General features: G+C 28.5%; 1 protein-coding gene and 1 long non-coding RNA gene across 2 annotated transcripts; one reads left to right on the top strand and one right to left on the bottom strand.

Annotated features, from left to right (window-relative positions):
• Nucleotides 1-7,944: 7,944 nt before the first annotated feature.
• On the top strand, nt 7,945-8,587 carry LOC132933620 (uncharacterized). Its single transcript, XR_009662913.1, has 3 exons — nt 7,945-8,017; nt 8,106-8,300; nt 8,365-8,587. It is a non-coding gene; the product is annotated as an uncharacterized LOC132933620 (long non-coding RNA).
• Nucleotides 8,588-8,609: 22 nt separating this feature from the next.
• LOC132951136 (uncharacterized) lies at nt 8,610-9,048 on the bottom strand. Its single transcript, XM_061022862.1, has 2 exons — nt 8,683-9,048; nt 8,610-8,639 (listed from the first exon to the last, which is right to left on the bottom strand). The coding sequence occupies exons 1-2, from the start codon at nt 9,046-9,048 to the stop codon at nt 8,610-8,612; spliced, it is 396 nt and encodes a 131-aa protein (XP_060878845.1).
• Between the last annotated feature and the right edge of the window lie 4,742 nt (nt 9,049-13,790).

The following is a 13,790-nucleotide window of genomic DNA, read 5'->3' as shown; positions in this document are numbered from 1 at the left end:
AAGACGTACAAATCACGAAAATGTACAAATTATTTTGAGTTAGAAATTCATAAAAATTTTCTTATTAAATCTAAGGTTTGAAAAGTAATACAAGATTTCTCATAAGTTTTTCTACCTTTGTCAAAAAAAAAAATATGTACAGGCAAGTCAAATTAAATCATATTTTTACAAGATTGAATATTTACTCGATTTCACATGTTCCTAGCGATTTTCTTATTTTTTTTGTAATTAAAAAACGAAAAACCGTAGACATTTGAAATGTATATCATATGTTTATTTTATCAATTCCTATACTTAATAAAATGTTGAAAATATTTTGAGTTGTATTGAGCTGTTTACGGACATTTATATTTTAAATTTTTCTAGTTTTTTTTTCTATAAATGTCAATAAAATGTTATTCATTCCGTCAAAAAGCTTGAAAATTTAATACAAGTCTCCTGTTATTTTTTTAATAAGCATTTATAGTTCGAATTTTGACAAAATGTACAACATTTAATAATTATTTTGTAGATAAAAATGTATTAAATGTTCAACTATTATGGCTAAGGATTGAACATTTAAAACAAGGCTCCACGTAAATAGGTTATATATAAATTACTTTTTTCCCAGTAATATCATCAAAATATATACTTAGTAATATCGGCTGTAATATAATTTTCGCTTAGAAACGTTTTTCTTATAAATTTGTACTATATCCTTGAATTCAAATTTAATACTCTCCATTACAGTGACCCACTGGTAACCTACTGTACAACAAAGTGACACCCACTTTTGCCCATCTTTTTTTATTTTTAATTCATAATATCAAATTTTTTTTATATAATTGTATTAACACATTTTATAATATAAAATATTTTTTTATCACAATATCACAATAGGTAACAACTAATAAATAAGTACAGTGGAACCTCGATTATCCGGGGTAATGATGGGGAGGGGGTCACACGGATAAATGAAAATCACGGTTAATCGAGACTTTTTATAATAATGAAATTTTTATTTAATTTTAATAAGAAATACATAGGTACAATTTTATAATAATGAAATTTTAAAAATTTGATTCAATTATAATTAGAAATATGTATACATACATAATATACATACAATAATTTTATATAACAAGTTATTAGGGCTTAAAATATAAAGTTATCAGTCTTTGTTTTTTTTGGTTTGAAATAATTTTCCTTACTTCACTTCTAATTTTTCTTAAGCCAATAATGTCATGGAAGTCAAAATCGATGTACAATATTGCTTATCTTCATATTATTATCGTCAAAAATGTCATTAATATAATTGTCGATATCGTGTATTATGTAATATAAAATGTTCGATTATAACTACATATATATTTACAGTCCATACTTATTTTTAAATTTTTGGAAGAGTGAGCACGGTTAATCGCAAACACGGATAATCGAGTCACGGATAATCGAGGTTCTACTGTATATGATTTTTATATAATTTTTACAATTTATATACTATATAAAATTTCAAAAAACATCAACACGATTTTAAGTTTGAACCACACCTGTTATAAGACAGTCCTAAGTCCATAAAGTGGGAATGAATTTGTGTTGTAAACAACTGGAGCCGTTTGGTGGGAAATGACCTTTTTGTAAAACGGGAGCTAAATGGGCTACGTCCAAGAAGTGTTTACATAATACTATTTATAAAACGAAGTGATAGTATTATAAAAATACATTTATATCAAAAGTGACATGCATTCCACACAGAACTCGTCATAATCTTATATTCTTATCGCAAATTTGAAACAATTTTATAATAAAATTATTCACGTTTTAATTTCTGAACCACTAAAGCGAAGGCCGAACGCTGATCGCTGAACAGTGAACACTGAACTGTCGCGACCTTGACACAGAAATGGACAGAACACCTTCAAGACAGTTAATATTTTCTAAAATATAATTTGGACTTTTTGAATGTTTTCTTATAGAAATAATTAGTACTTAGAAAAATATACGAGTGAATCGAATATTTTTCTAAACACTTATGATTATTCTGAACGGACTATTCTGTCGTCATAGTCATAGTAATTCACAAGTGTGAATGTTATAATGTTAATCAATGCAATAGTATAAATTTATTTATTTCTAAACCTAAAATATACAGATTCAAAATCGATTCATTTGTCGTTTGATTATCATTATGTATGATAACTGAATGAATTAATTCAACTCAGTTTATTGTATTGGTGAATCAAATGAATCAAACGAACGATTCATTTGACTGAATCAATTTACTGAATCGATTCAAATGATTCATTTTTCCCAACCCTATGTTGAGTATTTCAACTCTAGCTGATTTTGCCACTTGTTTTTATATTTGGCATACGCCATACTGCGATTTAAAAAAAATCAATACATAAAACTTGGCTCTCTTAAAATACTGTAGCCAATTACGTAATTGTAAGGGGGACAAGGAGCCAGGAGGTACTTGCCCTCCAAGAAATTTTTGCGGAGGGTAATAGTATCATTATCCCCCCACCCAGCGACGGATTAAGAGTTAAAGACGCCGGGGGCAAAATAAATGTAACGCCTCTTTACCAATATTTCTATAATAATTTATTAATTTTAAGTATTAAATTAATAAGTGGTCAGTGATTAAAAATATATAATTAAAAATGTGTGCTATAAAAATAAACTCAAGACTAAATCTTTTGAATGTCATTTATCACCACAAATAGATTCTGCAGATGATTTTGTATCATAATAGTGTCAAAAACAGTTATCATTTTAGACTACTCATCGACTAATAAAATAAAAATGTTTGAACGCAAAGACCATCTTGGTTGAACAAATTGTATAATGAATTTTCCTACAATAGTAGCGTAAGTGCGTAAGGTAGAGTTATAGAAATAGGCTGACATGCTCAGCAAAAATGTGCGATATATTGAATTCATATTATATCCAATTTGCAGTACCAAGTTTAACCTATGCAGTACACCCCCACCTACACCTGCTATAGTCTATATTCTATATTAATTATATTTTGTTATAATATGTTTCTTGGTTACCTAGGTAGGTATTATTTTTCTACATTATTATCTGTCTGCAATTGAATCAATCAGTGGCTGCTACCCTATACTTATATCAACGGATACACATGATATTGGTTGGAGGGTGGGTAGGTGCTTGCAGTGTATTCAGATGGCTGTGTAAAATGGTACAATATGTAGTTACATATAACACAATAACAATAATTATTTTCTGTAGACTGGGTAATGATTTCAAATTATCAAAATGGCTAATGTTAATATTTAAGGTTTGACATAGTTTTAGGCCGTTATATAAAACACTCATTTGACCAAAAACTTTACTATAGTTAGGTAGGCATATATTAATATTATGTTTATATCTTGTATAATGATCATGATCAAAAGGGATAATTAAATTTTTATTTTTATAAAGTACAATTAGTGTATTAAAATTAAAAATATACCTAAAATCCTTGACTTTTAGTTCTTCATAAATTAATGTAGCTATTGATAACATTTTCAAGATTATCATTTGGCGATCTATATATACAGATTAAAGAAAACAATAATACATTAGATTTGATTTTAAGATGTATTGAATTACAATTTAATATAACATTTTTTTCAATTTGAAGAATATTTAGGGAATTTTTATTTAATATTGTGACCCCATCACTTTTATTTAACGTTCCCAGCGAGTTTATAGATTTATAACCATTGAAAGAAAATTCAACATCATTCAAAAGCCATGTTTCACATAATACAATAATACTATAATAATTTTTTATAGAACCTAGCAACATAGCTAGTTCATTGAAATGATTATTTATACTTCTTATATTTAATTGGAAAATTGATAGATTATCATTTGATAGGGGGATATCTGCTATAGAATCTACATAATTTGAATTAATATTATTTATATTTAAAAGCTTATCAATGTTTAATATATTATCATTCATTGGAAATAGAAATTATTATTCTTATTCTTAATTATATTGAATGTAAAAATTACTAACTATAAATTTTCGATGTCTTGAGATGATTTAATTTTTATTATTTTGGAAGCCTCGTTTTTCCTTACTAGAATATCAGCATTAGACAGCCATACAAATTTGATATTTTTTTCTTTAGCAGTGCATCTAGTTTGTGAAAAAAGTGTTCTTTTTGATTTTGTAAGACGTTCATTAATATATATTTTTTCCTTCGGCCAATTATTTTTTATAATATCCGCTGTCAATTTCATAGATCTAACTTTGTGAATTAGATCTTTGCACATGCCCAGTGTTGATAATTTCGCCGTTATAATATTATGCTTGGATACCAAAGAATTTATTCTATAGGCTTCAGTTACTTTACATTCAGTATTCGTAATTTTACCAATTTCTTCCACAATATCAATACAATTTTCATTAGTTGTCTTAGGTATACCTATTATGTCCACAGATATACCTAAATTATGTTGTTCAATTTCATCAATTTTATATTTCAGTATACAAACTTCATCTGAGAGCCGTTTATTCTCAGCAATTATTTTTTCATTTACCAGTTTGATATTTTTTAGTTCACTCACAATAGTATCAATTTTTATATTAAAACTGTCAAATTGTTTGCTCATAAAAGAAACTGAACTCATGGGTTCCTCAATATTTTTTCCATAGGATTAACCGAGCTTACCTTGTTTTCCGTTTTTTGGTTTTTAGGAGATTTATGAGATTTTTGAATATCAATTTGGCACTCAGTGCAATTGAATCTTGCCTTCTTATTATTTGATACGGTTTGTATATTTGTCGCGGTCCTGTGGGAAGCCGTGAGGATGGGATAGTGAGGGGTCAACTGACCAAGTGAACAAAAAAAGATTGGAAGCGACACAAACGAATTATTGGTCTAGGAACCGCACGGGTTCAGGTAGACCGTATCGTCCGGGTCGTCGAAAAACTAGTGACATTGCAATCCGGTTCACCCAACGGCCGGCCGACGGTTCACGGAGCGGGTGTCGCGCGCCGGCGTCGTCCGTCGTCGATTGGTGGTTTGTTTGAGAAGCGTTGCGCGGCTTTCCGCGTAAAAGGCTATTTGAATTCAAACAGCTATTACGCGGGAATCAATGTTTATCTTGTTTTTGTTATTGTGATTATATTAATGATAATTTCTAAGAATAGACACCATTAATTGATCGAACGCTCTACTTGGTATTACCAAAGTTTAAAAATTACGGTCTTACGGACATTGAAATGTAAGTGGTAGTCGTTATAACGTAGACTGATGTATATATATATTTTGTAATTGTTTTGTGTTGAAATAGATGTTTTTTGCTGTTTTTAGCTTTAAAATGCATTTTTCAAGACGGTCAAAAAAAATATTTGACAAACTGTTATTTGCTGACTGTAAGTACCTAACCTAGTAAATTTGATAAGGATACCATTATGTTTTATGTTTTAGTCTTACCTGAACCACCTATAGTTCTAGAGTATATAGGGGAAATAATAGAAAATGCATCACCTCGTCCCATGATAAGTACTAATCCAAAGGTTGTAAGAACAAAATTAAAATTATGAAAAAAAAGTACTATTTTACTAATGTAAGTATAATTAAACAAAGAATACATTTATCGATCTCCATGTTTATGATTTATTATTTCTATAATTATTGTTTGGAATTGAATAATTGTTTAAATGCAAATCTTTTAATTTTTCAACTAAATTAATTTGTATGTTTTTCATACACTCAAATCGTCAAATAATTTAAATTGATAACACATGTATTTTACTACTTTCAGGATACAACTGGAATCGTTGGTGCTGGCCTTTCAACGGTCATTGACAAGTTCAAAAATAAAATAATGAACGTTAAGTCGTTAAAATTATTTATTGAATCAACTGGTCATTTCAACATCAACGTGGAGGATGTGTTAAATCAATATTTGATACTTGTGAATACTAGTTGTTTTAAAAATAAATTAAAAGTGGACACCAAAAAATTAAAAATTTTTAACATAGTCAAAGATGAAACTGATATTAACAAAAAAAGTGTAATTGATAAGGTTGTAAATTTAAATTTAAACCTTAAGAAAAAAAATAAAAAAACAATTAACACCGAAAAAAAATTAAATACATAAAATTATAAATGGTAATGCATTTAAATGTCTCGTACAATTTGAAAAGTCTCTGTAAGTAAAAGCAATTATAATAATAAATAAATAAAATAATAATAATAAATCCATGTATAAAATTGTTTTACAGCATATCTACAGTACCAATGAATGATTATGATTATTTGAATATTTATTCTACATTAGAATATAATGAGAAAAATTTAAAGCCAATAAGTAATTTATTGGCCATGAATATAATTACTAATTATTTATGGAAATTATTTGCCACGCTTTCCTATGATTATCTTTTTATAAACCGTAAAAGCGGGATACTTTGCTCCAGAGGTTAAACATTGCTCCAAAAAAAATATATATTGATATCAATCGTCGCACATTACGATTTTGTGATAAGCGATTGTAGTTTTTTTTATTTTCATGACAAATGTTTTGAAACGTTTCAAACATCAACCTGTCAGTTTGCCTCCAAGGTGTATGTCGTGATAAGAGTTGTTATCAAAAACAAAAAAATCGCAACGGAAAAGTTGTCCAAAATCTACAAGATTGAAATTTAATATCCAGGTAAAACGTATTTTAATTAGTAACATACCTTCTGAACTTCAAAAACATATATAGTTTATTACAATTTTATTGTTATTTTTAAATATTTATCTGTATTTTGATAAATAAACCAAAAATCATAAAATTTCATGTAACTTTGCTCCAAACATTTTTTTTATTTACTATTAAGAAAATAAAACTATTCAGAACACACATTGAAACGTTGTTTACTTGCTGTGAAGACTTAAATTATTCATTAATTTTATATACTCTAATAAAGTGAATAAAGGTATAAACTATAAAGCTACAAATTACAATAAGTAACTAATAATATAGTATACTTTATTAATTACTAACCAAATTTTGCAATTAAATAATGTAACTTATTTATTATTTTAAAAACTTTAAAAAAACAAAAAAAAACAAAATGTGTACTGTTACATATAAAAACCTTTTATAAAAACAAAATGTGTACCTACTGTTACATGAGGTTATAAGCAGATTAAAAATATAAGTAAAATTTTATTTTAAATTACAATTTAAAAAAATGATTTGTTCTACTCTTTTACTAGTCAGTCTACTACGTTTTTCTGTTACAATTTGACAACCTTTTGAAAATACGCGCTCACTCGGGACTGATGAAGCTTGAACACATAAACGCCGTTTCATTATTTCAAATAATGTAGAATAAATGCTTTTATTTTCGTTCCACCACTTAAGCGGATCTTCAGTTCTTGGAATCGGTGGCTCCTGGAGATATTTATCAACTTCATTTATAATTACAGCTGTAGGATCTCGAGACTGAATTATATCGCTTACTTCTGTGTCAAATTCGTTCCAAATAGAATCTATGTTCCGGTTCATTTCAACGTTTATCGGTTCTGACAAAGCTGGTACAGGTAATGCATTATTTTGCTGTTTTTGTTTTAAAATTAATTTTCCTTTGTTTATAATAGATCGTTTTATGTCTTGGAAAGCAAAATTGTTTTGAAAGCCATATTTTTTAAATCGAGGATCCAAAAAGGTCGCTTCTGCAGCTAACGGCATTTGTCTTTCTGCATGTCCAAATCTATTGCCAACTTGTTCAGATAATTTTGTAACAAAATTTTGAATTTCAGGGAGTGTTTGATATTCTGATTTTAGTTTACTGCAGTAGTTACACAATGCCTGGCTAAATAGAACTGTTTTGGATATGGTTACACTATTTTCACTGCTCATTACGATGGTGATTTCATTGAACCGTTTTAATATATTACACGACTTAGCTATTATTTCCCAATCATTAGATGTCAAGTTATTGTCGTGGTTCAAATCAGCTAACGCAGAGAGCAGTGGTGTTTTCAATTCTAAAAATCGTTGAAACATAAAAAAGGTAGAATTCCACCTGGTAACAACATCTTGAATCATTGAACGTACAGGGGAATAACCTAACTGTTGTTGCATTTGATTTAATTATTCAGAGCCAACCGTACTTCTTTTGAAGTATTCAACAATACTTTTCACTTTTTCCCTTGTGACATTTATTTCCTGCAAAGATGATTGGACAACAAGGTTAAGACTGTGAGCAAAGCATGATATGTGTCTCCAATCACACAATTGAATAGCTTTAGTAACATTTGCAGCGTTATCTGTTGTGCATGCTGTCACTTTATTTTGTAAGCCCCAATCTTTTATAGTATTTAGAAGAGAATCTTTAATGTTTTCACTTGTGTGTCTTAGAGGAAATTTTGCACATTGAAGGAGATAATATTTTAATTGACATGACTTATCTATAAAATGAACAGTCACTGCCATATAACTTTCATTTTTCAAAGATGTCCATGCGTCAGTAGTTACAGAAACATATTGTGCATTAACAGCTATATCTGATTTAATTTCATCGGAAATCTTGTTATATAGAACAGGAAGTAATGAAACTGAAAGAGTCTTTTTAGAGGGAAGTGAATAACCCGGATTCAACATGTTTATAAGTTTCTTAAATTCATTATCATCAACTATACTAAAAGGGTAATATTCTTTGACAATCATTCTTATTACCTGTTGATCAATCAACTGTCTTTTAGATGCTGAAACTGGTTTGCGAAGAAAATTAGAAATCTGTTGTTGTTGACTTCGTGTTGGCTGGTGAACAAGAGGGGGACATTCTCTATCCAAAGAAATTGAAGTTGACGGGTTTTGAATGGACATTGGAGAAGGATCGTCTATGTTTTCTTCGTCCACGTCATCATTTGGCCTTCTTCGTTTAGACAAATCAATTGTTACATGTTTTGATCTAATATGTCTTAATAAATTAGTTGTTGACGATTGGTTAAATTTAAGCACTATTTTACAAAAATTACATTTAGCTCTATCGTTTTCAACTATTGTAAAATAATCCCAAATTGCACTGGTCTTACGATTCATTTTTATAAAAAATAAATGTACTTAAAACACCTGTAATTTTAACTTAATAACCAAATGTATTCAAAACTATAAATTAACAAGGAAATAAGGAAAGGAATAGAACAAACTTCAGTTGTCACTGGTGAATTGTGAATGATTATTATTAAAATTTAATAAAAACAAAATTATAAATAGTTATCAAACAAATCAAATATGCATGAATATGTTATTTATAGTACATAATTATATATGTATATTCTGCAATGTTTTCTTTATGATCATGGAATAAATGATTTTGATGTAAAAACTGAATATTATAGACTAGAATATTTTATTTATATAAAATAAATAATATACAACTAACCATAACTAACATGACACAAGATTTTGTTTTGACATATCAGATCCCTATGTGTAATTATAACAATATACCATTCTTATTTTACATTGTGTAGTCATTAAAACATTTATTTTTATTTTAGTGGGATGGGGGCAGTGGTTAGTTTTTAAATCTTTTATCTATGTTCAAGATTTTTTTTTAGTGTAAGATTACAACATAACTCTGCTTATACTCCTGACTATGATAGTGTACAATGTACATAGTTATATTATTTTAGTATTCTCCACCTCGATTGTATAATACTATACAGTACGCCGTATGGCTAGTATAGTAGTATAAATTAAGAAATTGTAAATAACCTAGTCAATTTTTATTTGATAAAACGTCTATCTAGTAAATTCTAGTTAATTGTTTAACTTAAATATTTTTTTTCTCATCAACTTACTAACTGTCTAATTACCAAATAATAAATTATTTCAACATTACAAATAGGTGTAGCAAAAATATGGCAAGTATTTGCATTTCTTCTTAAATCATTTTTCTGAATGGATGTTTTTTGTGGACATTATATTATATTATACTATGGTATATATTATGTCAAGTAAAAACATTATAAATTTGGTAATTTATTTAATAAAATTGAGTAAGGCCGGTTCTTACAATGTCCGGTTAAAGTTAACGGACACTTAACCAGACATTGTAAGAACCGGCCTAAAAAAAATTAAGGCGTATCCTTTCCTCCCTATTCATTGAAGTGGATATGAATTCCGTTGTGATTGATGTAGCCTCGTAAGCCTCGGACTACAACACTTTCCATTGTATAGACATGACCCGAAATCAAGAGGGACAGGGAGTACTTCGCACTGATAATAATTAGTATGGAAAACCTTTATATACTAATCGTTATGAACCAGCCATCACAAGTGAGAGCTAGACTAAAACACTCAAAACACGTCATCTAGTGATTAAAAATATCGGTTTATCGATATTAACCTAACATCGGGAAAATTGTTGCCATCCCTACCTTATAATCATGTCTTAATTCAGTTTTATCTGAATATTTGTAGTTGAGTAGTTCATTGAATCGAGATGAATCACTGAATCGATTCAATGAATCGATTCAGTTGAGTGAATTGAATCAACTGAATCGACTCACTCAACTGATTCATTTTTCCCATCCCTAACAGGTACTAAACATTGCACCAAAAGAAATTATATACATTAAAGTAAGGTAATTGTAATCATGGTGCAATGCCACCTGCAATGTATTTTAACTTTGCTCCAAAATTTTGGGAAAAAATAAGTAAGTTACTAGTACAAAAATCGGATTTTTTTTTAATTGTTCTTACCCTTCAACATGTATACATATAAAACAACACGAACTGGTAATTTTTATCTTTGTTATTGAAGCTATAATATAGGTTTAAACTTAAAAAGTAATAAATTTGGAGCAAAGTATCCCGCTTTTACGGAACCAAAAATCGAATTATATTCATACCTATTTCACGTTTGGTATGCCAAATGTATTGTACACAACTGAATACGAACCACTGTAAGAATTTGGTTAATAGTGTGTAGATTTTAAAATCACCCGTAAATAACTGTGTTTTGTTTTTTACATTTTTTCTTATAGGAACCAAAATTCAGAAGTAGGTGCAATTCTTCACGAAATATTTAAGAACCTTGTATTGTGCAGTAAATATAACATCATCAACGATTTTTTAAATACTTATTTCCAATGTGAATGTATAGTGCTTACACGTACTGGAAGTTTTGTTTATGAGTATTGTGTGCTATATAAATTTGAGCAGATGCTGAAAAAAATTGATGATTTTAGCAACAATTTAAGTTTTGTTCTCAATCTGGTATCGTAAGTATTGTCAAACAAATCATATGCATACAAATAATAATACCTTTTATATACAGGAGACCAGTTATCAATGAAAACGAATTCTTTATTGATATGAATCATAAGTACTTAATGGTGTATACTGGCTTTGAGAATGAATACTTGGAATTCGATGAAGTTTTAATTGTGGCATGTGTACATAGGCAAAACAAATCAAATCCTAAATGTTCAACGGTATGCATAAAAATATACATTTTTTTAGTGATTTTAAGTTGTTAAACTAGTGTACTAATGTACTAATGTACTAACTAATGTAATTTTAGGTCTTTCACCATTTCAATGCATTCATTGTAATAACGTCCATACTCCATTTTGATTTAAATACAGATACTAATCAATGCAATTTTAAAAAACATTAATAAAATTAACTTTAAAAAATTTTATTTTTAGACAACGGGACAACAATAAAAAAGCTCATGAATATTTTATAAATTACAAAAATCCTATTATAACTAAAATACTATCCAGCAGCCAATTAGTTAAAATGGTACTTAATATAAGTGACATAGCAATAACAAATTACGCTAACATTTTTAATTTAAACACTACTCTTTTAGACGATAAATCACCATATTTTTATACATCATGTAAATATAATAACGGTATTATCGAAACCGAACAAATTAAATTAAAAATATCACGTAGGGGAACAGGGGGCTAAATGATACACTTTTGGTCATTATTGATTTTACTCGGAACCAGTTCAAAAAAATGTCACTTTTTTTTCTGTTTCAGATATATATAGGTATAATGATTAAAGTCACTGGACATTGAAAACTTAGAAAATATTTTTTATATATGAAAAAAATTCTTCAAAAAAAAAAAAATAATGTAACACATTACCCCATGGTGGGGCGATGTGTTACAGCACCCGGGGTAAATTGATACAAAACATTTATAATGACTACTAAATAGAATAATGACAAACTATTGTAAATTAAAACATTTTTTTTTAATCAAATACATTTTCCGTGCATACAAATATTGTTAACATTGTAAATATACATGTATATAATATACCTTTATTTCAAAATACATTTTTCAAACTACCTTTCTTAGGCAAATAAATTATTAAACATGTGTCAACATTTTATTAGAAAATTGAAAGTTAAACATAAACAACCTAAACAGAAATAAATATAATAACAACAACTAGATACTAGAATTTATATCAAATTATCTCTTAGGTAAACTTAATTATTAAATTAGGTAAATAATTAATTAAAAACATAATCAGTCCATTAGAAACACTTTCTTTGGTAAATAAAACATACTTTTTAAATATTCATAATTATTAAAAATAAAATCATTCCATTAGACACACCTTCTTTGGTTATTAAAAATAAAAAATGTAGACACCATTAAATTATTGTAAAAAAAAATTAGTCCATTGAACACATGGCACAAGTAAAAGTGTCAAGATTTTTTTTAGTCGTGCAAGTTACATGAGCCCAGAGCTTGCATTGTAAACATTGTACCCAATCTTTTTCAGACTTTCTCGACTGTGAATATGGCCCACTACACATCAGACAAAACGTTTCCATTTCTTCATCTTCTGCATCTACTGTAGTGTGTGACTTAGCAAGTTTCAGTTTTTTACATGCTTTTACTTTTTTTGGATATTTTATTGCCATTTTGTTTTTCTTTTCTTGTCTTATATTATACTCATTTTGAATTTTTTCCTTTTCAGGAGTATCTGTTAAAATAGTAGATTTTCTTTTTCTCACTTGACGTTTACCATCCATTTTACGAGCACCAGCTTTTGGAAATGGTCGAATTAGTTCAGGTGACACATGATTGTCAGATGTTTTATTCTGAACCAATTCTGAAGTGGTAGGAGGTTCAATTGGCTGATCAATATTATTGTTATTATTTTCATTAGTTTTATTATTATTAGTTACATCATAAGAAACATCTTGTGAACCGTCGTTCATTTCTTGTGGTCGATCGACTAGACCAGCATTATTTTCAATGTTTATATTATTAGTTATATCATAAGAAACATCTTGTGAACCGTCATTCATTTCCTGTGGTCGATCAGTTACATAGCTCGGCATGAAATCTTCCTCAGTAAATATATCCGGATTGTAAGGATATATTCCTGATACTTTAAAACCAGATTGAATGTTGGACATTGTAGCAGCCATTGGTAATGCCTGTTTGACAATAAATGGTATATCGTAAATAGTCATTGGTCTCCCATGGTTAGAGCGCATCCAAGAATCACTGAACTTATGAGTAAACGTTTTAAATGACCTAAAGACAGATCGATCCAATGGTTGCAGCTTATGGGAGCAATGAGGAGGGAAGGATAATAATATTATACTATTGGATTTACAATAATTTAGTACTTCAACGTTTAAATGAGAATCGTGATTATCTAAGAGTAAAAGAACTGGTTTCTCAATAGATGGTTTTACATTTTTGGCAAAATGTTTGATGAAGATTAAAAAATCATTTCCAGTCATCCACCCTGATTGGTTTGCACTACCTACAGATCCAACTGGGGCATTT

This window comes from Metopolophium dirhodum, chromosome 1, assembly GCF_019925205.1.
Source record: "Metopolophium dirhodum isolate CAU chromosome 1, ASM1992520v1, whole genome shotgun sequence".
In the NCBI taxonomy this organism is placed as follows: domain Eukaryota; kingdom Metazoa; phylum Arthropoda; class Insecta; order Hemiptera; family Aphididae; genus Metopolophium; species Metopolophium dirhodum.
This window is presented reverse-complemented; position numbering and strand designations above follow the sequence as displayed.

Excerpts from the sequence above, each read along its gene's own strand:
- LOC132951136 (XM_061022862.1), bottom strand. The coding sequence starts at position 9,048 with ATGAATCGTAAGACCAGTGCAATTTGGGATTATTTTACAATAGTTGAA. Across the intron at positions 8,640-8,682 it reads GACAGTTGATTGATCAACAG|TTGATGATAATGAATTTAAG; the intron begins GTAATAAGAATG and ends CTTTTAGTATAG.